Genomic DNA, 27,428 nt, shown 5'->3' with positions numbered 1-27,428 from the left:
CCCTGTATTCTTATTACCCTTCCACCCTCGGGCTCTGCACAGACCTTCCCATATCCTGAGATCCAAGTACCAACACAACTAGTCCAGGCCTCCCTTGGGGAGACCTGTCTACTGTGAATTCAAATAGCCATCCTAGAGAATTCCACTGATTTATGAATAATCCTTTTTCCTACTTGCCAGAGATAAATTTTTCCTCTCCTTAGGTCTGAGATGATAGGTCATCATTATCTACTTTCTTTTCTGAAAACTTAGGGGCTTAAAAACAATTTATTATTTTTCACTATTCTGCCAATCAGGAATTTGGAAAGGGCTCATCTGGATGGTTCTTCTGCTCCATGTGACATCAGCTGGTGTCACTCACTTAGCTGCATTCAGCTGTCAGTGAGCTAGGCTGGAAGGTTTGAGAAGTTCTTGCTCACATATCAGATGCCTTGGTGCTCTTTCACATGGCCTCTCCATAGGGCTAGCTTTGATTTCAGAGCATGGTGGTCTTAAGGTAGCCAAATTTTGTATATGGTAACTGGCTTCCTCCAGAGACTAAGTGGAAGCTGCTAGGCCCCTTGCAGGCTAGGCTCAGAACTGCTCCAATATCACTTCCACCGTCTTCTGCAATCAAGGCAAATCACAAAGCCAGCCCAAATTCAAGGGGAGGAGAAATAGACTCCATGTCTTCATGAGTGGAGTAACACATGCATACAGAGAAGAAAGGAAATGATGGTGACCATTTTTAGAGACCATCCACCACAACCTTTTTACCCCCTCACTTAGAGCACAAATGCTTTTGCTCATTTCTTAGCCTTAGATTAAATCCCTGTTTAGAGAACACTGTTGTCATTTTAAGCAACTCTTTTATCATTTTTTTTTTTTGAGATGGAGTTTCACTCTTGTTGCCCAGGCTTGACAGCAATAGGGCGATCTTGGCTTACTGCAACATCTGCCTCCCCGGTTCATGCGATTCTTCTGCCTCAGCCTCCCAAGTAGCTGGGATTACAGGGTGTGCGCACCACCACGCTCAGCTAATTTTTGTATTTTTTTTTAGTAGAGATGGGGTTTCACCATGTTGGCCAGGCTGGTCTTGAACTCCTGACCTCAGGTGATCCACCCACCTTGGCTTCCCAAAGTGCTGGAAGTACAGGCATGAGGCACTACGCCTGGCCCTTAAGCAGCTCTTCTCAGTTTCTTTTTCCCCAAAGGTTATCTTGCCTTACAGTCACCATCCTAAGACCTAAAATCTTTCATACATTTAACCTTCAATCTCCCTGAAATACTTGCTTCAGGAAACTATGTATTCCCAAGTACTGAGCCCAAATTAATTTTTACTAAACCTTATTCTAATTTTTTGTTGTTATGATAATTATCATTTAAAATTTGTAATATACTCATAATATAAGGCTGACAATCCTGGAGACCAGGGATTGGCAATCTTTTTCAGTAAAGCGCCAAATGGAAAATATTTTCAGCTTTTGGCCATACAGTCTCTATTGCAATTAATCAACTTCAATATTTAGCAAAAGCAGCCATAGATAGTACATAAGTGAATGAGTATGTCTGCATTCCAATAAAACCATATTTACGAAAATGGGAGCAGACCATTTGGCCCACAGGCCATAGTTTGCTGATCCCTGCTTTAGACTAAGGGATAAGTTTGTCTTTCCATTTATTTTATCTAATGACCAGCTGTTTGACTTTAGAAGTCACTTTTCTCAGAAACTTTGTGTATCTATAAAATGAGAGTATCAAAGTGACCGACAATAAAATACTCCTGTGTGCCCATAGTTGTGAAAATGCAACACATTTTTAAAAACGTTTAGACGAAATGCCCCAAGTGGCCACAAGATGGAATTATTTCTCTATGATCATATCTCAGAGTCCTGTTGATGTGTCCATGACTTTGAGACTTTCTAGGGTCTCTCCATTTGTCTTTGTAGATCTGCAGATGCCCTTTTTCATGTGGCTCCCTTTATATGGGTAGGTGTCTTTACCTCTGTATCTATGTTTACTTAAAAGGTTTTAGGTATGCTCTGATATCATTTTCTCTGTGCTTATCGGCTTCATCTTCCCTTTTTGTATATTTCCTCATTTCCATTTTTGTATATTCCATGTGTCTCTGGTCTCGGTCTTGCGCTCTTTGTGCATTCATACATCTCTCTCTTCTTTCTGCCCTGACTCTCTATCTTGACTATACTACTGAATAGATATATTCTTTTCACTTTTCACTTTTTTTTTTTTGAAGACAGGGTCTTGCTCTGTTGCCCAGGCTGGAGTGCAGTGGCATGATCACAGCTCACCACAGTCTCGACCTCCTGTGCTCAAGCAGTCCTCCCACCTCAGCCTCCTGAGTAACTGGGACTACAGGAATGCACCACCACACCCGGCTAAATTTTTTATTTTATTTTTTTGTAGAGACAGGTGTCACTATGTTGCCCAGGCTGGTCTCAACCACCTGGGCTCAAGGGATCCTCCTATCTCGGCCTCCTGAAGTGCTGGGGTTACAGGCATGAGCTACCATGCCCAGCCTTTTTTTTTTTTCACTTTTTAATGGAAAAAAAATTTTAATGAAAACAATTTCTCTGTTCTTAATTTTCAAATAGATAGCATATTTTCTGTATCTTTCAAATCTAAAAAATGTTTCTATTTATATATAATGAAATGTCATATGTAAATTACTTAGCACAGTTTCTGGTATATAATAGGTGCTCACATCCTTCTATCTGGCTTCCCCTTATGTGACTCCCTAAGCGATTTTTTTCACATAGGTCAAAGATTCTAAGCGAAAAGAAGTCGATCCTCCATAACTATAGCATTTGTTGTTTTCTCTTCTCCTCACCCAGGACACCAATTCTTGGTGCTGAAAGCTCTTTTTCATGACTATGTTTGTACATATATTAATATTTTGGGAATTGATGAAAGTGTAGAGTCCAAGAACAAACAAGGGATTGGTGGCCCAGTCAACCTTTTGTTCAGCTCTTTGTACCTTCCACGGGCTTCATCTCTTCCATTCACTCTGCGGTGGTTTATTAAGAGCTCACTATGGGCTGGCTGATGGGGAGACAGGAGTGAACAAACCAGACACAGTCTCTGACCTCAGGAAGCTTATAGTTTACTGGAAGAGACAGGCAATAAACAAGTGAAGAAACAGGAATAGGTGCTAGATGCAGCGATGAGAATACCAATGAGGGAGATCTCTCTGAGGAGCCTCTGAAGAGGAGGCCAAGGGATGAGAAGGAGCTCACTGTAGGACCAAACAGGCGGGGAATGGTTGGAGAGTGTTCTGGGTGGTGGGAGCAATTCTGCAAGAGAGTGCTGGGTTGGGAAGCACTTGCCAGAATTCAAGGAGCTGAAAGGAGACCCTGTGGCAGAAGGAGGCCAGTGAGGTAGGGGAGCAGACCATGCGGGCTCCAAGGCCAGGAGTGATTACAGGTCTGGGTTTCATTCCCAAGCAATGGGAAGCCACCAAAGGGTTTTAGCTATGATCTGATTTATGCAGTAAAAAAGATGACTCTGGCTACAGTGTGGGGGAGTTAAATTAGGGGACGGTCAAGTGAGGCAACAGAGAAGGGTGTCTGCCCAGAGATGGTGGCAGTGGAGGAGGAAAGAAGAAAAAGGATTTGTGAAACATTTTTGGAGGTAGAAACGACAGGATGGGCCAATTAATGAGAGGCGAAGACAAAGGGGAGGGACAGCCAAGTCTGACGCAGGTTCCCGGCCTTAGTATTTGGGTGCTCCTTTGTGGGAGGGAGCGGTGGAGTGGTCAGTAGCTCCACTTTGAACATGTTCTATTGGAGGTGGCAGTGGACGTCCAAGGGGTGATGTCAGGTAGCCAGTCAGAGATATGCATCTGACCTGGGACTGGGGATTTGGGTTGGAAGTATGAATTTGGAATTGTCAGTCAGGGTAATGAACATTATCCCATAGTGAAAGGGGAGAGAAAGAAGAGAATGCCCAGGACTGGGGACTCCAACATTAAAAGGGAAGGGAGAGGAAGAAGGAATTACGGTGGGGAAAGGAGAGGAAGCCAGAGAGAGCGCAGGAAACCAGAGGAAGTTGGCCTCCTTGGCCTAGAGGAGAGAGTGCTTTCAGAGGACAGCGGTGGGGAAAAGGAAGAGAGAGAGCAGCAACTGTGCCAAATACAGCTGAGAGGCCGAGGGGGATGAGGACAGAAAAGGGCACCCTGAGATATGGCCTCATAAAAGCCACCGATGATGGTAGCAGGAAAAGCTGTGGCAGAATTGGGGTGGGACGGTGGATGGGGGTGGGGCAAATAGGCAGCGGGAAAGTGGAGAGAGAAGTTTGGTTTTACATGGGAATAAAGAAATATACCTGCAGAGGATGAGCTACCGAGGGCGGGATGTTTGGGGACGAGAAATGCTGGAGTGTGTTTGGAAATATCAACATGATCACCAGAGAGTGAGAGATTGTGCCCCGGGTTTGTTGTTTTTCTAAATAATGATAAGAACTTCTGATTGTGTAACTCTTCACAGTTTACCAAGTGTTGTCACACACACTCTGGCACCTCGTCCTCACAGCCATCCTGTGAGGTATGCAGCAGCCCCCTGTTCCAGATGCAGAAGTCAAAGCTTAGAGGAACCGAGGGACAAGCTTGGGGTCAGACCAGGAGGTGGCAGGGCCAGGACCCCACCCCCAGGCTGCTCTTGGCAAACCCCAGGCCCCTGCCCTCCCCACAGTGGTGCTGTCCCAGTGAACTGGCACCAAAATGGGATGGCTCTCACAGCACGGGTTGGTCATGCCCTTGATGGCGTCTCTCAAGCATATTTTACAGTTGCCACTGAGCCTGTCACCCCTGCCTGCTGGCCCATCATTTAGGAAGCCATAGCTGCTTCAAAACATGGGACCTTGCCCCACTTCTTGGCTCCATTTAACTGAACTTTGAAGCCTCCAGAATTTAGCTTTGAAGCCTCCAGAATTTCTAGAAGTGCTCAGAAGTCTGACAGGTGTCAGAGAGAGAAAGTGTGTAAGCCCATGTAGCTCACACCCAGCTTCCCAGGCTTATCAGCGTGGGGACTGCCAGCAGAGTGATAGTGGGCAAGTCACCTAACCTCTGAACCTCAGTCTCCACATCTGTGAAATGGGGTGTTAATAAGACCCATGTCCTAGGATCGTTGTGAGGACGGAATGAGACAATGGGTACAAAGCACTTAGCATAATTCTAGGCACGCAGTGGCTGCTCTTGTAATGCTACCCATGATTATTTTTATTTATTCATTCATTCATCCACTGATTCACTCATTCTTGTATCAAACAGACATTTGTTGAGCACCTGCTCTGTGCCAAGCATTGCTCCAGGCACAGCAAATGAAGAGATGCATCCACTCCACATGCTTCCTGAGCTCAAGAAGCACATGTTTTAATGAGGAAAGTGATGTTGGAACACAAACAATTCTGGCCTCACAGGAATAAGCGAGGTGCAAAATGCTGTGGGTTTCCAGAGAAGAGAAGGTCACATCCAGCAGGGGCAGTCGGGGCAGGCGTTGTGGGAGGCTGGGAAGGTGGGGAGAGCATTCCCCGTGGGAGGAGACTGCTGCAGCTGAGCAAAACCACAGGAGCTGGAAAGGGCAGAGCACACTCGGGGGATGGTGAGGAAGCAAACAGGAATGTCAGCCTCAAGAAGAAGTGGGGAGGGAAGAAGACTGATTCTCCTGGTTTTCTTGGGGGATTGTGAGAGGCTCTGAGTGTTGGTCCAGCAGACTCAGCAGAGAGCAGCCTGGGTGAAAGGAGGAAGTGGCAACTCCAGGCACTACCCTGGCCTTGCACCATGGGGTGCCAAGAACCCAACCTAGGAGCTGTTGGTCTGGCTTTGTATCTGTAGTCCTGGGAGGCAGTGGGGACTGGGGGAGATGAGGGCCAGAGTGTCAGGATGCATCCCAAGCTACCATGTCAGTTTAGGGAAGCCTTTGTGGCGTGTGCTCACTCAGTAACAGATCGAAGAATTTGACCCAGCCTAGCAACCTTACTTCTGGAACTGGTACCTTAAAACTCTTTAAAGAAGAGAGCCAGGGCCAACTGCCTTTCCGAGGTTACTACCATGGTGCAGGGACCTTCTGTGTACCCCAGCTACTCCAGATTCAGGGCAGAAGGACTGGACTCCAATATGTGAGGAGGCCATGATCCCTCACCTCTCCCTGGGAACTGGCTTCAGGGGGTGGTGAAGACATTCTAGGAGACCCAACGGGCAGGGGTGCAGGGGAAGGGTGTCAGTGCTGGGCTTATATGGTGGCTTCTCAGCCACAGCCTGGGGCAGGGAGCACCTGCTCTGATCATCTCATAAGGTTAGTGAGACTCACGGACCCACAGAGTCCAGGGGCTTTTAAACTCTGGCTCTGGAATCCCTTGTTCAAACAACATACTATGGAACGTGATGCATAAAACATAGAGATGTTCTAGTTGAATGGAGCAGAGGGCCCCCAGGGCTGCCTTTTGCCACACATTTCATGACCCTCAGATTTTGTCCAACTCTTGCATTTCACAGAAGAGAAATGCAGAGCCTAGAGAGAACTGACCAGCCCACGGCCACCAACCTCATCTCTGGCAAATGAGCCCAAGGATGAGAAAGTGCTTTGTAAAGTGTAAAGTGCTATTGAAATGTAAGACTATCATAATCTTCGCCATCTGCATCTCCGTGAAGTTTTCAGGCATTTCTCAGGGGCACTACTTTGTGGGAGGCAGCCAGGGGGAAAAATGAACAGGCCTGAGAGTGCTGGCATCATAGGCAGCACGGAAAGAACATGGGGTTTGGACCCTGAAGACACAGAGGCCCAGCGCTGCCACTAACAAGATGTGTAACCTTGGACCTCACTTCAGTTTCCTTTTCTGGAAAAATGCTTTGCCTACCTTCCTTCTGAGATGGTGTGGGGCTCAAGTGAGACTGTGCATATGAGGATGCTTTTAACAAGGCCAAGCACTCCACAAATACAGCCATCTTACAAGGTGCAGTAGTGATGGAAAAGCAGAAGACCCCAAGGCTTGCAAGACTCGTGTTCAGCCCTTACAGGCGCTTCCTGTCCCCAAGCACTGGAGCCAGCTGCTGACAGTGCTGGAACCCAAGTGCCTGTCTCCCCTGCCTAGACACGTCTCCATAGGTCATGCCATGCCCTGGACATGCAGCCCTCAGACACTCTTCGTCAAGGTGTCTAAGGCGTGACCTTCCATCACCGGGCGCTGACTCAGCCCCCAGGGAGCTCCATCTCTCCTTTCACACCCTATGGGTGCCCGAAGGTGCCCAGCCAGCTGCTCAGCATCCCCCAAACCTCGCTGGCTTCTGCATCTTGGGATGATGCAGCGGGCCAGACTGGATTTGTTTCAGGAAAGAAAGACATGATTTCTCTCAAAGACCTTAGAAAGCTCTTCCTGCCCTCCCTGGGTGTTACCAGCTGGGGACCCTCTGGAGGCAGTATCTGCATTTCCCTCGGGATGTGCACATTCAGGCTGAAACATAGGAAGAGGTGGGGGACCCTGTGGATGGGGTCTGTTCCATTCTTTGGGAGAACCTGGCAAGCTGGTGCTCCCAGTGGGCAGGAAGAGGCCTCAGACATTCATTTCTGTGCTGCCTGGGGTGTGACCTTGGGCACACCGACTTCCTGCAGGGCCCTTGTTTTCTCCATATGGGAGGGTGATGTGAAGAAACAGACCATGGGACACCTGAGCTTTTATGATTCAGACATGAGCTCTGAGCTTTCATTCATTCAATCAGCTAGCAAATATTTATTGAGCACCTATTGTATACTAGGCATGGTTCTAGGCACTGGGGAACAAAACAGACAAGAAGTTCTGCCTTCATGAGGCAGACATTCTAGTGGGACCAGACAGAGAAGGAAGAGGTAAATGAGAATATGGAATTGTCAGCTGTTGGTCAGAGCTGTGGGAAGACAGCATTAGTGAGAGATAGAGAACAGGGTGGTGGTGCAGTGGCGGGGGTGGTTGCTAATTTTGGGAGCATGGGCAGGCAAGCCCTCACTGAGAAGGAACAGGGGAGCAAAGGTTTAAAGGAGATGAAGGAGGGAGCCAGCGGTGTGGATGTCTGGAGGAACAGCATCCTGGGCAGAGAGAACAGCAAGTGCAAAGTCCCTGAGGCAAGAAAGTGCCTGGGGCTTCAGTGCAGCGAGGAGGGAGTTGCAGGCGCAGGAGAGTGAGACGGAGTAGAGATAAGTAGTGATGGCTTTTAACCTTTTCTCTTGATTTCTTAGAAAAAGATCCAGCAGGTCTGTCTAATAACTTTAGACGTGTTCATGTTCTCCCATCTGAGATGCGAACTTCATCCTTTTGTTTAAATGCAGGGACTTTGTCGAGAGAGTTGTTCAAACCTCAACAACAAAGCCTCCTGCTCCTCCAGGGCTCATTCACACAGGGACTCAGGACTCGGGATAGTAGAAAGCACCTTGGTTCAACTCCCAGCACCTGATACTTCCTAGGCCGTGTTACCTTGGAAAGGGCATTCAGCCTCTCTGAGCCTCAGTTTCCCAGATAAACCTCATCAGTTGCCTCATCCATAAAATGGGTTACTAATACATGCCTACCTCTCTTGATTGTTAAATTTAAATTAATGAGATCATAAATGTGAAAGTGCCTTTTGCATTGAAATGGGCAAGATGAGCATCAGGAAGTTCTTTATTTTCTTCAGTGAAGCCTGGGGGAACGGGCTGTCCATGGCTCCCACTCCCCTCTGCCACCCTGCTGCTTATATGGTGTCCCACATGGCCCCTGCTGACTCTCACTGCGCCCGGGCGCAAAATCTGATTCAGGGACACTCATCCAACACTCAGGGTTCCATGAGGCAAGGCTGGCCGTGTTCCCCAGGAACACTCCAGGTCTGACTTGCCCCATGGCGTGTCCGGGAGGACTCCCAGCCCGTTGCTCTGGTTGGACGGGACTGGGTGGGCCCAGCGGCTCCTCCCCAGCATCCCCTCCCCATTCCTCCTCCAGGTACAATGGACCCAACCTGGTTCTGAAGTATGACCGGGCCCAGAAGCGGCTGGTGAACATTGCGGTCGATGAGCGCAGCTCACCCTACTACGCGCTGCGGGACCGGCAGGGGAACGCCATCGGGGTCACAGCCTGCGACATCGACGGGGACGGCCGGGAGGAGATCTACTTCCTCAACACCAATAATGCCTTCTCGGGTAAGGGCTGGGGCTCAGGCCTCTTCCTGCTTCCCATCTTCTCCCTCCCAGTAGCAACTTGGGGAGGGCCATGGGAACCCTGGCCCTTCCTCAGGCAACTGTCATTGTCCCCCTAGGCACTGCCCCCTGCTGCCACAGGACCTCCCTGGGTCCCAGAATGACTTATTCTTCTCTTGCGTGTGAGCCTGTAGGTCTCATCTCCTGAAACCCGAACCTGGAGATGGACAGGGTGAGCAGAGACCGAGTCTCTCCCTCAGACTGTGTGTCCCCACCACCGCCTCCTAATGTGAGCCCTCCTGACCCCTCCTCTCCTCTCCAGCCCCACTGCCCTGCCCTGGCTCAAGCATGCATCACTCTCACCTGGGTTATGCCGTGATCGGAAGATGCCACTAGAATCAGCCTCCATGCTAGCTGTAGAGGACCTTTCTAAAATGTTCTGAAATCCTTCAAGAGCCCCCCACTACTCTCAGCTGAGCTCACTTGTTCACTCCCCAAATTCTTGCTAAGCACCTACACCATGCCAGCCTACAGGTACTGAGGACACAACCGTGAAGAAGACAGACCTTGAGTTCGTGGAGCCTTTTCTTGCAGGTGCTTCCCGAACTGAAGTGTGCATCCGAATCCCCTAGAGGTCTTGTGCAAATGCAGACTGACTCAGCAGGTCTGGGTGGGGCCAAGACCCTGCACTTCTGACCCGCTCCCAGGCTATGATGATGATGCCTCTGGGTCAGGGACCACACTTTGAGTAACAAGGTCCTGCACACTAAGGAATGGATGACGGAAATTGATGCCCAGAAGGCTAAATGACAGTGACAATAATAACAGTTAATACTTAAGTAGCACCTATTGCGTGTCAGACCCTGATCTAAGCATTTACATTAATTATCTCATTTAGGCCTCACACACCTCGATTAGTAGGTACTGGCAAATGCCACTGTACAATTGAGGAAACTGAGGCACAAAGAGGTTACCTGACTTGCCCAAGGCCATGCAGCTTGTAAGTCCCAGGATTCAAACCCAGGTGTCTGACTCCCGATCCATCCTCTTAATCAAGATCCTCTACGGCTTTCCTCAACCCTATGTCCTCACTGCCTCTTGGAGAGCCTAGCTTGCAGTTGCTGCTCAGTGTCTCATGATTTGGGGGCTGTGCTCTTGTGGCAGTAGATCAAGGTGGTTTCCCCGCCGTGCCCGCCGCTCCCCCCCCCACACCCCCCCACCCCCGGCTCCACCGCGATGCTTGCATTTTCTTAGGCTCAGCTCTCAGGATCTCAGCCCAGGCCTGTGGGGCTGTAACATCTCTGCGGAAGTCCCAGGTCACAGTGTCCCTAGGTGAGGGACACCGTGAGGGATGTAGGGCCCTGTATCCCTGTGGGGCTAGGTTGAATGTGCAGTGGGCTCCTCCAGAAGGCAACCCTCTTTTGGGTCAGCTTTGGATGAAGCCCTGGGGTTCAGACTTGAGCAGTCATCATCCTGGACCTCCCAACCTCCTGGAGGCCGGTGACTGCCTGGCTATGAGGACCACCTTCCGTGTGCTCCGCTCCCCACCCTGACACATATACACTGGCTTTCCCCTGAGCCACGACATTACCATTACTGGTTGTTGAGCCCAAGCCAGGATCCAGCCCCTAGACTGCCCCTGATGTTGAGTCCTGCAGTTGCATAAACGGGAGGGGAAGAGGTTGGGGCTTATGCCAGGGTCAGGGGCAGGCAGTGCTGTCTGGCTGGCAGCCAGCCTTGTGTAGCCAAGAAACAATGAGCCACAGCCCTGAGTGGTGTTTTATGGTTTTTCATCTCATCTTGCCACCAAGTGAGGCCTGAGAGATAGTAATTATCCCTACACAAATATCAGGGCATGATTATGCAGCTGGATTTACTGCCCTCTCTCCAGCCAAGCCAAGATTGGATTAGGACACAGTTAATTGATGGGCTGATCAACTCTTTAACGTTGGACAAGGTCAGAAAGGGATCAGCGTCAAGGGATGCCTATAGAAGGGGTGAGTCCCCAGGAAGTCTCCTGGAAGCTGGAGCGAGGAGAACTTTGGAAGTGTGGGCTCAGCAGGCAGATGCCAGAGGAAGGGGACAGACCATCCCCTATTCACCAAGCACAGAGCATCTGCAGTGGCAGCCACCAGGTATCTCTGAAGCAGCAGCCCCTCCCACGCTCTTAGAGTGTTGCATTGTGAATCCCAGAGCCCTGGTTCCCTGCCCAGGCTGCACATTAGGGTCACCTGGGGAGCTTTCAACAATCCCAGCTAAGCTGCACTTCAGTCAATCCCATCAGAACCTCTAGGAGGGGGACACAGTCACCAGATGGTAAAGACCTCCAGGCGATTCCTGCATACACCAAGGTGGAAGGCCACTATCTCAGAATCATGCTAGTTTCATGCTCAGCCCCACAACAACCCTGCTCATTTATTAATGCATTCATCCATTGGACAAATATTTACTGAGCACCTACTATTCTAGGGACTGAGGATGCTTCAGTGAACAAAACACAAAAATCCTGCCCTCGTGAAGTTCACACTCTATCCTCAACACGGCCTTGTGTTTCTCCGGGTATCTGAGTCCCCTCTCCCAATCCTCTGCCTGGACTCTAAGCTCCTTGAAGGCAAAGCCTTGTATCGTTCATGTTGTGGCCCCCTTTGGCCCCAGCCAGACATTGCACATCCTAAGAGCTAAGTTAAAATTTGATAAATAAATCCCAGGAAGAACAGGCGGGCATGAGCTGTTGGGCCTGAGAGGAGGTTTGCCAACTGAGGGAAGTCAAGAAAGGCAGACACGGTGAAGGCGCCAGAAGGGCCCTGGGCTCATGAGATCGAGGGCATAAGTGTGCACTGGGAGAGGCCGGAGCCGGCCTCCAGGGTGGGGGTGAGGCAACAGTGCCCAGCAGCCTCAGTGCTGTTGACCTTGTGTGGGTTTGAGGGATGTCTGTGGGTTTTAGTTAATTTTTCAGTTGAGTGATCCCATTGATTAATCGACAGTGGGCGGGGTGTGGAGCAGGGACATTGTGCCATGTCAGCACTTCCTTGGGCCCAGCTGGCATGGCACTTGGCCATTGCCACCCTTCCCACTCTCCAGGGGTCCCAACCAGCCCAGGCATGCCCATGGCATTTGGCTGTGCCCATGGCATGTGCCAGTGTGTTAGAGCGACCTGTGGAAGCATGGTCCCACTCTCCTCCCTTGGCCAGCCTTTGGGATGCTAGCATTGGAGTTCCTGGAAGAGGGCAAGCACCCTGCATCCCAACAACCTCCTGTGGGAGTCATTTTGTACAAACCTGGGGTCTGCCCCTTATTTACTGTGTGACCTTGGACAAGTTACTTGACCTCTCTCAGCCTCAACTCCCTCATCTAAAATCATGCCAACCTCTTAAGCTCAACTCCCACTAGTGGCGCCATAGACTATATCCAAAGCCCTTCCCATCGCTTACAGCACCCCTCCTATGTGACCCGGGTTGCCTTTCTGACCTTCTTTCCTCCATCCTTCCTCTCACTCACTGCCTTCCCACCTGAGGCCTTTGTAGTTGCTGTTCCCTCTGCCTGAAATGCTTTTCCCACTGATGTTCTCCAGGCTCACTCCTTCATTCAGGCCCCTCCTCCAGTGAGATCTTTCCTGAGCCCCGTATCTAAAATTGTACCCCCATTTCCCCCTGTGCCCTTAACTGGCTTTATTTTCCTTCACAGTGCTGACCACTATCTGAAAACAGGCAATTTTTGTTTGTTGTCCATCTCTCCTACTAGGGTCTTAGTTCCATGGGGGTGCCTTTTTCACTGCTGTACTCCAGATCCAAAGGAGTGCCTGTCACTTAGTAAGCATTAAATACGTATTTTTGAATGAACACCTGAGATAACGAATGAAAGCACTTATTACAGTGCCCAGGACTTAATAAGCCCTCCACACAATAGCCATTCTAGTCCTGTGGCTCTGAAGAAAGCCAGAGCCTCTCAAAGTGTCATGGGCAGAGGTCCACAGGCCTTCCTCCTGGCCCGTGGGAAAGAGAAACCGTGGGAGCAAAGAGAAAAGGACCGCACTGTAACACTGTGCAGATGGGGGGCCCAGTGAGTCTGGGTCAAGGGCTGAGAATTGGTAAGCGGGTAAGGGAAAGGAGAAGGAGGAAGACTGACCACCATCCCAGGAGGGCCTGGGCCAGGAAACTGGCTTATGGCTTCAGCAACCTAGAAAAATACAAGCCACTGAGTAGCATCTCAGGCAACACTACTCAGTAAAACCAGGTAGGAGAGTGTGCAGGACGCAGGGGGACAAGAGACAGGTGCCGACACCTCCCTCCACATCCAGGAACCTAGGATGTTCTGCAGCTCCTGGTCAAAGCCCATCCCCTGGGGGGGTCACACACTAGCTCACCCCAGCTGCTTCACTGAATAGCCCTGAGCACTCCCGCCCGCATGAGCTGGCCTGGGGTAACAAACAGGAGCATGGGTAGTGGATGGGTCAGTGTGAACTGTGAGCCCCACCACTACCGTACTTTCATGCATTCAGTTCCACAAAATGATTGAAGATCTGCTATGTGCAGAGCACTGCTCTAATAATTTATGTGTCTCTCTCCTTTCTACACAAACAGCATGCCCAACTCATGGTTCCACTCTTTGCTCTTTTCATTTAACAATGCATTTTGGATTTGATTTCATGGCAGTACACAGAGAGCTTTCTCATTCATTTTATGGCTGTATAGTACTCCACTGTGCCATTAATTTAATTGGTCTTCTATTGATGAAAGATTACTTGCAGTCTTTTGCCTTTTGCCCTCACAAAACGTGCTACCAAATGAATAAGTTTGTACAACATGCTATTTCCCACAATTGCAGGCATATTTGTGAGTTCATAGAAATAGAATTACTGCCTCAAATGAATATACATGTGTAGTTTTCATAGCCACTGCCAAATTGTCCTTCCTAGGGCCACTGCTCAGGAAGTTCGTGTCGACCAAATATGCAAGCAAGCACTTTCCGACACTCCCAACAAATATTTCATCTATTTTTACAGTATTTGCTAATCTGATGGGGAAAAATGATATCTAAGTACACTTTTAATTTTCATTTTTGTTAAAATGAAGGAGACTGAGAATATTTTTATATATTTGAATTTCTTGTCTGCTCATAGCCTCTGCCTATTTTTGTATTGATTATTGGTCTTTTCCTTATTGAGTTGTAACAGCTCTTTATAAGTTAGGGAATTAGCCCTTTGTCTATAGGACAAGTTTAAAATACTTTTCCCTTGTTTGTCATTTTTTTTTTTTTTGTCTTTGCTCTTGGTGGATGTTGTAATGTGGAAAATTTTCCTTTTTATGGACTTGGATTTATCACTCTTTTCTTTTTTGGGCTCTGTGTCATACTTAAAGAGGTCTTCAGCAGAGGCTCTTGTAACTTCTTATAGAGGAGAGGGAGCGTCAGTCACCACGCTAGAGAGAAGGGTATTTGGATGGGTGGTACTTCCAGCCTCTTCTGCCCTCACAGCAGAGGAGCTGACTGCTTTTGAGAGAAGCACCCCTGGTCGGGCAGCTCCTCCACCTAGTCCAGTTCCAACTGTACCCAGATATTCTGCACCTCACTACTCCAAGTCTGATGCATGGGCCAGAAGCATGGCAATCAGCGGGGTGCTCTTAAAAATGCAGACTGTTAGGCCCCACACCAGACCTCCAAAACCAGAATCTGTATTTAATCTCCAGGAGCTTCCTGAACCCAGCAAAGTCTGAGATGTATGGCCCTATGGCTCCACCCTCTTTTCCTAGGATTCTCTAGGTCCTAAAATGGATTCTGGGGTCTCCTGATCCCCCAGCCAGATTTCACTTGGATGCAAAGTCCTGATTTGCAGCTCTCCCAGCATGGGCCAAAGCAGCATAATATGGAATATGGGGCCCCAGAGGCCATCCCCGTGGTCCTAACAAGGAACAAGCTTCCTTAGGAACTGGGACTGCCTCCTACGAGCAACCTCAGCTCTTTAATAACATGAGAGGGGGATCTGCAACAGACAGACCACCTCACAACAGCTGTGCAACCTTAGGCAAATGACCTAAGCCTCTGAGCCCCTGTTTCTTTCTGTGAAATGAAGACTCTACCTTCCTGGCACTGCTACAGAGAGCACTGAAGGAGCTGATGTGGGCCAAGTGCCTGGCAGGAGCTGATCGGGTTTCCCTCTTAACCTTGGGATGGGGGAAGGAAGGCTGGGGTCAGCATTTACATCAGGGACCCAGCACAGCCTGGGCTCCTCTTTTAAAATGTCCTTTGCCTGAATGAGTTCTTTCTTCCCCTGGAGCCATCACTGTCTTGCTGGTTTTCCATTGACTAAGTCTTATAAAGCCTTTTATACTTAACATCACAGTTGCCTCCTGAGTTGAGGATCTGCTGTGGTCATGTGCTGTGATTTCCTGGATGATGGTGGTGATGGTGACGGTGTTGTTATTATTTATTTAACTTATCATGTGCCAGGTATTGTTCTCAGCACTTTACATACATTATCTAATTTAACCCTCACAACAACCTGACGAATAGGTGGCCATTCTCATTCCATTTTACAGATCAGGAAAACACAAGTTCATGAGTTGCCCAAGATCCACCTAGAGGGAGGGTTGCTGGCTACTTCCCCAGCCCTGCTGTTTGCCTGATGAATGAGGTTGGAGGCTGAGGCCTCTGCCTTGCCACACAAACCTGCCCACCCTTCTCTCTACCACCAATACCAGACCATGAGTCAGGACATCTCCCAGGTGGGGAAAGCCTCCTGGGGAGGAGGTATTCTGATCCAGTGATCCTTTGGAAGAGTTCTTTATGACACAACCTCATGCTCCCAGTGGCTCTAGGTGCCCTCTTGTTCCCCTTTTCTAGTCTTGCGATGCCTCCATCTCTGTCCCAAATGTGGCTTCTCCCTGGGACTCAAGGGACCCTGTTTATGGCCTGGTCTTTCCCTTCTCCCTAGCTCCAGACTCTATTCTGTAAGCAGTCATGCCTCTTGGCCAGTGACCTCTTGGCCACCCCATGGTCACTTTAAATGCAAACTGTCTGAAGTCAGGCTCTTGCTCACCCCCAGTAAGCTCAGTGTCTCTGCTTGGGTCACTGTTTCCACATTTTGGACAGCTCCCTCACTCTGCCGGCCACACTCAGCCAACCCCTCCTGCACCGGTGCTTCTTCCCCATCCCGATCAAGCCTGAGCTCCTAAAATAGTGGCCACTCGCTGCATTTTCTTCTTTGCTAGCGCATTCACCCTTCACTCCACTGCCAACTTAATCTTCCGGAAACACTGTCTTCCCCTGACTTTCACCAGATCAGAAGCCACCAATGGCCCCTTTGCCCTCAGTCCTGGAATTACTGGGTCTCCCCTGCCCTGCCATGCTTTGCCTCCTCCACCTGCACAAACCCCCCTCCCTGGGCAAACTCAATGTCCCCTCTGTGCCTTTTTCTCGCCATCCTGCCTAAACTGTAGAGTGCATTGCTGTTGTTACTCTGACCCTTCCAGTCCCAGTTCAGGTGCCTCCTCCCTCATGAAGCCCTCCCTGATCACAGCGACTCTTCCATCCTGATTTCAAGGCATCTCCCAGACATACTGTCTGGTTCTGCCCTGCTGGGCTCTGCCAGTTGTGGGATCTTAGGCAAGTCCCCTTCTCTCTCATGCCCCAGGCACTTCATACGTAAAGGGGTCATGAAAATAGTACCCACCTCGAGGGGTTTTGGTGAGGGTTAATGAGAATATACGTGAATTGCCTGGTACCTGGCAAGTGCTATAGACGTGGCAGTATCATTCATTTCATGGCTGTCTCTTGGTATCTCCTTTACCTGTCCCTGGTGTTGTGGATGGACTCTAAAAGCCCCTAGTCAGGGACCAAGGCGTACTTCCCCCAGCCTCCCACGGCATCTGGTGTAGCACCTGGCCCCCTGCAGGGCATGGTGGGCACCTGAGCCTCACCTGCAGACCCTTCCCTCTGGCCTCCTGGCAGCAAATGGTGGTTCTGCTGGACTCTGAGACCTTCAAGTCTCCTTTAATGCCAAGATGCCAGAATCAGGGTGGAAATGGGAATCACCAGACTTGCCTCTCATAAGGGCTGTGACTCCATGGCCCCCTGCCCTGCCCCCAAATGCTCTCCTGTTTCTCCCACGCCTCTACCTTCTCAGTGTCTTTCCCCAGGGGACTCAAGAGAATACCTCTCTCCTGCTCCTAACAGTCTCACCTCTTCCCGAGCAGCTGCCCCCACCCTCTCATGAGGGACCCCAGGGCAGAGTGCACCTTTTATGCAGCTACAAGGAGCCAGAAGGCAGGACTGCATGCTGACATGGGCCAGGGGCCAGTGCTGGGTGTTTATTGCCTGTGCCATCGACCCGCACAGCTCGCTGTTTATCTGTCTTCCTGACACACCTAATTACCCAGATTGCAGCTGCCAGAGCATTTGCTCTTCCTAAATCACGGGCTCCCATCTCTCCCATCGCCCAGGCCTCCGGGCCTCTGACTGCAGAAGGGCTGCCATTGATTTTGCCGTTCCCATTTATGATCTACAAGGCTCTGCATGGCTGTTGCACATTTTACCTTAATTAGTTTATTCTTCTGGGCATCCCTGGTGAGCTCGGGAGCCAGGAGGCTGAAGAGGGGGAGAGGCCAACAGCACAGGCGCCCTAACACCTCCAGCTGAAAAGCTCTGAGCCTGACCAGACATCAGCACCTTAGGATGGCACCTTGCTAAGGACAGCACCAGTTACACAGGGCGCTAAGAGGTGGTCTACTAAAAGGAGCTCCATGGCCAAGGAACATTTGGGAAAGGCTGGGTTAAATAAAATTAAACAGGTAATTCATTGCAGGACTTTCTGAAGTTCTAATAGATCAATGTCCAGGGGGAATCTCCAAGAGGTGGGTGAGTGTGCATTCTTTCCCAAGCTCACATGATCACAGAGTCCTTTCTCCAGGCACCTCGTAGAGATCAGAGTCCCACAAAGCACTCTTTGGGAAATGTTGCTCGGGATGGACAGGAGGAACTAGAGGTGAGAAGGCAAACAGAGGGGGACAGAGTCACCCTAGACCTAGTTTCTCCTCTAGATAGCTAACGCAGGAACTCTGCAGCTTGAGAAATTTCTCTCACTGAATCCAGAGGTGTCCATCAGAGCTCTGCAGAACCCCAGCTGCCACACCCATTTTCTCCCCGACTCCATGCTGGCCCAGGCTTCAGTGGAGTGTGACCCAGGCATCTCAGGGATGAAGCTAGCTGGAGGTACAGCCTCTAAAGGGGCCATGGTTGGGCAGAGATGGGCAAGGGCTGCTTGCTGATGGTGAAGGCTGGAGACCCAGAAGCCTGCAGAGACCATCCTCAGAGGCTCCCAGGCATCTGGAAGCAATAGCAAGCCTGCCACTGCCTCCAGGACAGCCATGATGATGGCGGCCTAAGTCCAAGTCCCTTCTCGATAGCCCTGAAATCCAGAACCCTCTGAACGCTTCAAGTGCATTTTTTAAGTTTTGTGGGAAATTCAATTGATAGCAAAACCTGTCCTGGGCTAATCTGAGCTATTTATAGGCTTTATTTATCCCACTTAGGGTGAATATTCATATAATTCACTGCAGAAATATTAACGTGTTTAATTACAGGGTGCTGCCTCCATCCCTGTTGGGGGTGTTATGTAATAAACGGTGTGTGCACTGTGTTACCTTTCCAAAATCTGAAGGAAAAATATGCAAATTCCTGAACACATTTGACTCCCAGGAATTTTGAGGAGGGGCTGTGGACCTGGGGTCTCAGAGCTGCTGCCGAACTCTCTCCAAGTGCATTTCTCATGTAATTCCCACAACGACGCTGAGAGGGAGGCAGAGCTGTTATCCACAACGTTTAGATGAGGAAACCAAGACCTGGGGCCTCGCAGCTAACAAGCCTCAGATGTGGGATGCGACTCCGGCCGACTGGGTCGGGGCCCTGTGCTTTTCTCAGGGTGACCCGCAACTCAGTTTCCCCCATGTGCATCCAGGCCACAGCAGCTCAGCGCAGGTCCCTTCTGGGCTCCACAGAAACAGGCCTGTGCTGAAGCCTCCACCTACAACCCCTGCAGGCCTCCTGGGTCTGCCTCCACTCAGCGGAAGGGACTTTTCCTCCTCCCTGGGTCAGGCTTCTCCGGACAGCAGGCAGGGAGAGAGGGTGCCGGTTCCCTGCTGTCGGGTGAGGACCCTTGAGGCCAACTCCAGACCTCACAGATGATGCTTCTGCTCCTGTGGGTCCTGTGGTCTCAAGGGGTCCCAACGTGAGGCCCCCTCAGAGACCAACCCTTTTGTCCTCTCCTGGGTGGAGCCACCTGAGGGGTCAAGGGGTCACTTACACACGCTCCTTACCTATGCACACTCCCACAAGTACTCACGCTCATCCGCTCACTTCCACACACACACTTGACTGTTCTCGCACACTCTACGCTCACACTCACTCTCAGTCATGCCCACACTCATTCTCACTCACCCTCCCCTCACACTCACTCACCCCCCCACACACTCACTCTCACCCACCCCCCTCTCACACTCTGACTCATGCCCACACTCATTCTCACTCACCCTCCCCTCACACTCACTCTCACTCATCCCTGCTCTCACACTCTCATCCCCACTCTCACACTCACTCTCACTCATCCCCACTCTCAACACTCACTCTGACTCCTTCCCACACTCACTCTCACTGATGCCCACATTCTCACTCACTCATGCCCACTCTCTCATACTCACTCGTTCTTGTCCACTCTTATTCTCTGACACACTCTTACTCTCGTGTACTCACCACACACCCTCACTCACACACCCACTCTCATGCTGACACACACTCATTCTCAGCCATTGTCTCACTCTCATACCTACCACTCATTCTCATGCTTACACTTTTTCTCACGCACTTGCTTTCACACACTCATACCCTTTGCTTTTTTTGAGACAGGGTATTGTTCTGTCACCCAGGCTGGAGTGCAGTGGCACAATCACAGCTCACTGCAGCCTCTACCTCCTGGGCTTAGGTAATCCTCCTGCTTCAGCCTCCTGAGTAGCTGGGACTACAGGCATGTGGCACCACACCTGGCTAATTTTTGAGGGGGAGGGTTTGTAAAGATGGGGTCTTGCTATGTTGCCTGGCTGGTCTAGAACTCCTGGGCTCAAGTGATCTGCCCGCCTTGGCCTCCCACAGTACTGGGATTACTGGCATGAGCCACTGTGCCCAGCCCACTCACACACTTTTACTCTCATGCTGGCTCTTACTCCTGCATACTCTCACTCATTCACACATCCACACACATATTCACTCTCACAATGCTCACTCTCGCTCATGCTCACACTCACACACTTCCCACCCTCACACACACCCACTCACAGAATCACTGGTTTTCACCAAACCCCTGCAGTGCAGGGCTGATGTCTCTAAAGAACCTTGGAAAGTAGTTCATCTATAACATGAGAAAAATCATTCCTGTCGAAAAATAGCTACCACTTTGGTGGGGGGACCATCCCAAACCTTTAATGTGCATCATCTCATTTATTCCTCACAGTAAACTTGACTGTAACTACTGTCATCCCCACTCACAAGTAGGAAAACCGAGGCTCAGAGATGCTGGGCAGCATGCCTCAAGTCTGGAGCCTAGAAGTAGAATCCAAGCAGAACCAACACTGGGGCTCCAGATCATTTCCATCACCCTGAGCTCTTGGCCCCTGGGCCCCTGTGCCATGCTGTCTCTCCTCAGTCTAAGCCTGCTGCCTCTTCCCTGGCCCAGACAGTCAAGTTCAGGGTTCTGTCCCCAAGTCCACTCTTCCTCAACCTCACCTTCCCCAATTCCTTCAGCTGCTCCTCTCCCTGTGTTTCCTGTCCAGCCCAGGGAGTAGAACGAGGACCCCCCCCAAACTACGAACATTCGGGGTCTTGCATTAACAAGAAATTAACTAAGGATGATGGCGGAGGAGAGACCTCTGCCTTTCAAGTGGTCACTTGAATGGGCTTGAGACCTCAGCAGCCAGCAGTTATTCCCTCTTCTCCAGAACAAGGCTTCTTAGTCATGAACGAGCTCCAGAAGGCCACAGACCTGAAATGATGTATGGCATGTTGTGTGGTGCAGACATGCAACTCCCTGAGCTGAAGGTCCTTCACCTCCCTCCAATTCTCAAAGGGACCAGTAATCCAAAAGAGGTGAAAACCACTGCCTTCTGGGGCTCCCCAGTCCTGGGACCAGGGGCCTCCCAGGGCTGCCCAAACTCATCACACCCCAGGCAGAACAACCCCTCATTTCTCACCCCATCAGAGCTCAACTTCCACCCCCTTCCTCAGGGTGGACTGAGACCTACCCATGAACCAGAACCATTTCTTCTGAGACCCAAATCAGGTAGGTCCTGCGATCCAGTAGAGAATGTAGGGACAGCGCCTGGAGAAAGAGCCATCCTGGGTTGAGTTTGGATGTTGCCGTATTGCAGTCCCAGGAGCTCCTTGATGCTGTTGCAGGAGCACGGGGCAGGGCATGAAATCCAGCTGCTGAGGGTCATCTTGGGCACACTGCAGCAGTGGCACTTCCTCCCTAGTTCCTGAGGCCTGGGCCAGCCATCTTCATGAGGCTCAGAGTCTCTTCCCTCAACTGGAAACATGTGAGTGCTCCCCAAACACAGAGGAGTCTCACCTGCTTGAGGTCTTCCTTGCCGCAGATGACCCATCCTCCTCTGGTCCCAACCACCTTGTGAAAGGTGCCATGAGACATACCCAGAGATCAGAACCAAGACCCTGATCCACTGTCCACCAGCCCTCCCTTTCCTCCTCTCTCCAGGGGTGGCCACGTACACCGACAAGTTGTTCAAGTTCCGCAATAACCGGTGGGAAGACATCCTGAGCGATGAGGTCAACGTGGCCCGTGGTGTGGCCAGCCTCTTTGCTGGACGCTCTGTGGCCTGTGTGGACAGAAAGGTGAGTGCAGGGGCGCATGGGGTCCTGGGGAGAAGCCACGTGAGAGCCAGGAGAGGAGCCACTGTGTAGACGTCCCCTGACAGAGTGGCGTCTCCCGCGGTGTCTTGGATAGATTGGGTGCTAAATACCAACAACTAAGACTTGCAGAATGCATTCCTATGTACCTTTCACATCCTGTCTCCCATGCAGCCCTCCCAGAAACCAGTGAGGAAGCCAGCCAAGGGATCATTGTGTCCTCGGGACACTTGTGGGGATGGAAGCCTAGCTTGGAGCAGTGACTTGCATGGGAGCCCAAAGCAGATGAGTGGTGTGGCTAGGACATGAACCCACCTCTTCTAGCTCTAAATCCTGCCTGTATTCATTCACTCAACTAACATTTATTAAGTGCCTCCTGTGTGCCAGGCACTGAGCCGTGGGGCCCTTCATAAATATTTACGGAATAAATGAAGGCACAATGGAGGGGTTCCTAGATGGGTGAAGGGAGGGTTGCCTCAATATACGAGTACTTTAGTTCATCAATAGCTCCTCCAACGTTTCCATGCTCTGCAAGTGCACCCTACACAGAGGTGCCCCACCCAAACTGGATGGGGAGGAAAGACGGAGTGGGAAGGGGCATGAGCCACTGCAGCCATCTGCCCGGTGAGGGGGCAGCCGCCCACCCAGGCTTAGGTCCCAGCAGGCCTCGCCAGAGCCAGCAGCTTGCTGCAAAGGTGATTTATCCCTCCTGTCACCTGCTCCCCTGCCACCCACCTCCTTGGCTTTGTAAACAGTCATCACTAAATCAGGGGCCCAGCTGCTGCCCGGCTGCCACAGGAGTGTCTATGGCCCCCATTCTGGGGGCAGGGGCAAGAGATTTGGCTCACTTTGGGATTGAGATGGCACCGAGGGGATTGGGGATTCAGTGTGAATCTTTACAGCAGGGGCCTCCAGGCCTTGGGAGAAGGCAGGTGCCAGGTATAAATATTTATTTCTTAACAAGCTGGCGCTGGGAAGAGAAGCCAAGCTGGGCTGTGAAGCCACATTTAGCCTGACCTGAATCTATGCCACCTGGACTCCTGCCTGGTGGGAGTAGATGGGAAGGCAGCTCTGTGAACAGCCCCAGAGTGTGGGGTGGAGCTGGGGGGTGCCAGACCTGGTCACGGTTAGGGGCCTCTTCCCAGCCTCCTCCCGGTTTCCCATCTCACCCGTTCAGGACCAAGGCTTTTGACACTCAGCTAATGTGGGCAACTTCTCAGAGAACTGGGGGGAGAGGCATGCAAGTTAATCACAAAGAGATGCACTCTGTCCTAACAAGGTCATCTGCACACCCACGCATTTAACCACAGGACAAAGGCACTATGTGAAATGAAAAAAAAAAAAAAAAAATGACCTGGCACTGCAGCACAGGAGGCAGGCGTCCAGAAGCTTGCTCACACCCTGCTTAGCCCCTGACTTCAGTCTCCCAGGCCTCAGAGAACTAGAAAGAAGCCCTATGGTCAGTCTGCCAGCAGAGGAGGGTTGCTTTCTGAGTCCAGCCACCACCTTGGCCATCCCTGGGGCCTGAGGACTGCCAGGGGAGGAATGGAGAGAGGCCAAGGGCAGCCTGGAAGTTGACAGAGAGGAATGCAGCATGGTGCAGGAAAACACGAGAGCAAGGACAACAGTAACAGCCAACACCTCTTACACTAGGGACATGCCATGCCTTATGCTGCATGCTTTAGCTGCCTCATCCTACTGAATCCTCATAAGACACCAATGAGGTAGATGCTGTCACTCTCCGATTTGACAGATATGGAAACTCAGGTTTTGAGAAATTAGGCAACTTGACCTTGATCACACATGAGGCAACAGGCAAAGCCAGGAATTGAACCTTGCCTGCCTGAAAATGAAGATGCCTTTTTACCTTCCGCCTCCCTGCCCCTGGGTGAAATGATAGCAGACACAAGTTTCTAACTTTATTATAGCACTCACCCTAGTCATCCTTCCATAGCCCCATAGCCCCTACCGGGGGCAGGGCCGTTTAATCTAGCTACCTGGTCAGTGGATCTCAGTGTAGCCTCTGGGCCAGCAGCAGCAGCATTGCTAGAAATGCACATTCTCAGGCCCTGCCCCACTCCACCCTCCAGACAGACTGAATCAGAAACTCCAGGGGTGGGGCCAGCAATCTGAGGTTCAGTTAGCCCTGCAGGTGACTCCGATGCATGCTGAAGTATGAGACCTTTTGCTCCATAAATGCCTCAGCCCCGCCCCCACTCTGCCATGTGCTGTTCTCTCTCTCTCCCCTTCCACCCCTCACTCATTCTCTGCTCCAAACCCGGAACATCCACTTGTCCTTTCTCACCAGTTGCCTCATCACTCACCCACCTTTCTGGATCCAGCTCAAAGCTGATCTCTTACAAGAACGTCCTCTGATCAATAATGATTATGCCTCATTGTTTATATAGCATTTTTATCTTTTCAAAGACTTTTCACATACATTGTCTCATTTCATCTTCTCAAGAACCCTGCCAGGAAGCAGGGGGAATATGATCTCCATTTAACATCTGAGGAGATGCAGCCTGGAGGCAGCCAGGGATTTGCCCGAGGACGAGGAGCAGTTAGGGGCAGGCCCCAGACTAGGACCCGGGCTAATGGCCCTGGACCAGTGGTTCTCAAAAGTGTGGTTCCCAGACCAGCAGTGTCAGCATCATCTGGGAACTCGTTAGAAATGCAGATTCTCATGGCTCACGCCAGACCTGTTGGTCAGAAACTCAGGGGATGGGGCCAGATGTTTAAAAAAAAAAATCTGTGTTTTAACAAGCCCCCCAGGTGATTCTGATATGGGTTAAAGTGTGGGAACCACTGCATTGGCCCCAAAGCTGCAGAAACATCTTCCTTCCCTTGGAATCATCTCACCCTCCCAGAATTACCATGGTCAAGTTCACATATGAATTTCTGCAGTCTTCTACAACCGTAACACATCTGCGTTTGTCAGTTTATACCCCCGATAAATCAAAGTAAGGAACTAGGTATAACTGAATTTTGTAAATATCCTACTTTCTAGCAGAGTGAATTTCAGTCCATCGAACTTATTGCTCATTTGTTGATGAGATTGCTGCCAGCTGGTAGGGTCGGGAAGGGTTTGTGATGGCACACTTTCCTCTTTGGCCCCTTCATTCACTTTTCATCCAGTCATTCTGCACAGCCTAGGATGGCTGAGAACTTCTCAAAGTTCTCCCCTAATCAAGAAGCCATGTTAGGCCAGGTGTGGTGGCTCAAACCCTTAACCAGCACTTTGGGCATCCAAATGGGGAGGATAGATTGAGACACCAGGAGTTCAAGACCAGCCTCAGCAATATAGGGAGACTGTCTCTACAAACAAACAAACAAACAAACAAAAAAATTAGCTGGGTGTGGTGGGGCACACCTGTAGTCCCAGCTACTTGGGAGGCTGGAGTGGGAGGATCACTTGAACCCAGTCGAAGCTGCAGTGAGCCTGAGGGACAGAGGGAGACCCTGTCTAAAAAAAAAAAAAAAAAAAAAAAGGCTGTACTGTAAAGCAGTGCATCTCAAATTCCAATTTTGCACAGGAATCACATGGCAGTTTTGCCACAATGCAGATTCTGATTCAGCAGGTCTTAGGGGGTGGTTGCTGAGGGTCTATATTTCAAACATGATCCCAGAGGTCACCAATGCCACTGGTGTAGGGACCACTTTGAGTAGCAAGATTTGTAAAGCACAGATTTCCGGGTAGCAGCATAAAGACTCAGATAACCAAAAGAGAAGGAACAGAGCAATCTGTAGGGAACAAATTTACCACCTTCTCCAGCTTCATCCCTTGACACTCTCTGCCTTGCATTTTATATTCCAGCAACATTGAACTAACTGCTGTAGTTTCTCTACATACATCCTCCTCTTTCTCATCTCTACTTGGAAGGTTCTTTTCCCTCCAATTCACCTGACTGAGACTCCTGTAAGAAAAGTTTTTCAGAACTTCCCATAGTTAGGTGCCCTTCCTCTGGGTGAGGAGCTCCTCTTCTGTGTGCCCAGGAAATCCTGTACGTGTTCTCTGCCATATGCTTGTATCATTGTTGATACATCTGTGTCACCCAGGAGACTCTAACAGGAAACTCTAAGCTCCCTCCTTGGCCTCACCCACCAGTCAGACAGACTCATGTGGCTCTTAATCAGCTTCCTCAAAGAAAATGATCCCTTCAAAGATTGGCCAAGCACGGTGGCTCACACCTGTAATTCCAGCACTTTGGGAGGCTGAGGGGGGGGGTGGATCACTTGAGGTCAGAAGTTCGAGATCAGCCTGACCAATATGGTGAAACCCTGTCTCTACTAAAAAATACAAAAATTAGCCAGGAGTGGTGGTGCGCGCCTGTAATCCCAGCTACTTGGGAGGCTGAAGCAGGGCAATCGCTTGAACCTGGGAGGTGGAGGCTGCAGTGAGCCGAGATCACACCACTGTACTGCAGCCAGGGCAACAGAGTGAGACCCAAAAAAAAAACAAAAAACACCAAAAAACCCACAAAGATATAAAGTCACTGACCAGTTAGGTGGAACAAGAATTGTGCTCATGGTGCCAATGGATGAGAAATTGAAGCAAGGAAAGAGGACCACCAGTCTTGTTGCTGTGAGCTCAACAGTTTCTCTTAGGACCTTTTAGGTTTATGGCTTGTCTTTCAAACTAGACTATAAGCAACCTACGGTCAGGGACTTTGTCTTAAGTACATTTATAACACAGCACTTGGCACATAGTTAGAGCTTAAGAAATATTTACTGTCCAATTAATTGGAGGGAAGTGATGAAAAGGATGAGAGAAAAGCCAGAAAACTGATTTAGAAAGTGTGTGGATCTCTTGGGAAGAAGTCATCCATTGAAGAAATAGCACCATTATAATAACAGGCAGAAGAGAAGAGTCCTTCATCAGCAGTGTTTTGGACTAGAGAAGAGAATGACTCTTGCACGGAGGAGCTGGTGCCCAGGGCTGCTCCTGGATGCAAAGGGAAAAGCAAATCTTTGAGACAGTGTTATAAAGACAGAAGTGATATTATCTTTCTTCCTGGTAATACAGGGGAAATAAGGGAAGGGACGAGGGAAGTAGGACCCCTGCAAATCTGTGCCTCTCGTGCTACCAAAACAGAGGAATGAAGAAGCGCGGGGTGGGAACAGGGGGTGGGAGATGGCTCGGGAATTTGCTTGTCATCTTGGCTGGAGTGAGCTTGAATGGGAGAGAGAGACTGAGAATAATGGGAATTGGTAGATCAATCAATCAGCAAATATTTATTGAGCAGCTACCCTGGCTGGCAGCTGGAGAGAGCTCAGCTGGAGGGAGGCACATTAGAAAATTGTCTATAAAAAGGTGGTTGTGGGGGAGAGGGAGGGATGTGTTCTTCTGGAACAGGATGGAAGGAAAAGCAGGCTGCTTTGTTGTACAACTCCCGG

General features: G+C 50.2%; 1 protein-coding gene across 1 annotated transcript in view; it reads left to right on the top strand.

Moving 5' to 3' along the window:
* CRTAC1 (cartilage acidic protein 1) overlaps positions 1–27,428 on the top strand; it is a 150,986-nt gene that overhangs the window by 85,228 nt on the left and 38,330 nt on the right. The window contains exons 3-4 of the mRNA XM_008950759.4: positions 8,938–9,134; positions 21,883–22,019. Coding sequence (XP_008949007.3) covers positions 8,938–9,134; positions 21,883–22,019 — 334 coding nt within the window. The remainder of the gene's footprint in view (positions 1–8,937; positions 9,135–21,882; positions 22,020–27,428) is intronic.

Source organism: Pan paniscus, chromosome 8, assembly GCF_029289425.2.
Source record: "Pan paniscus chromosome 8, NHGRI_mPanPan1-v2.0_pri, whole genome shotgun sequence".
In the NCBI taxonomy this organism is placed as follows: Eukaryota; Metazoa; Chordata; class Mammalia; order Primates; family Hominidae; genus Pan; species Pan paniscus.
The sequence above is the reverse complement of the archived record's forward strand: the minus strand, read 5'-3'. Positions and strand labels throughout refer to the sequence as shown.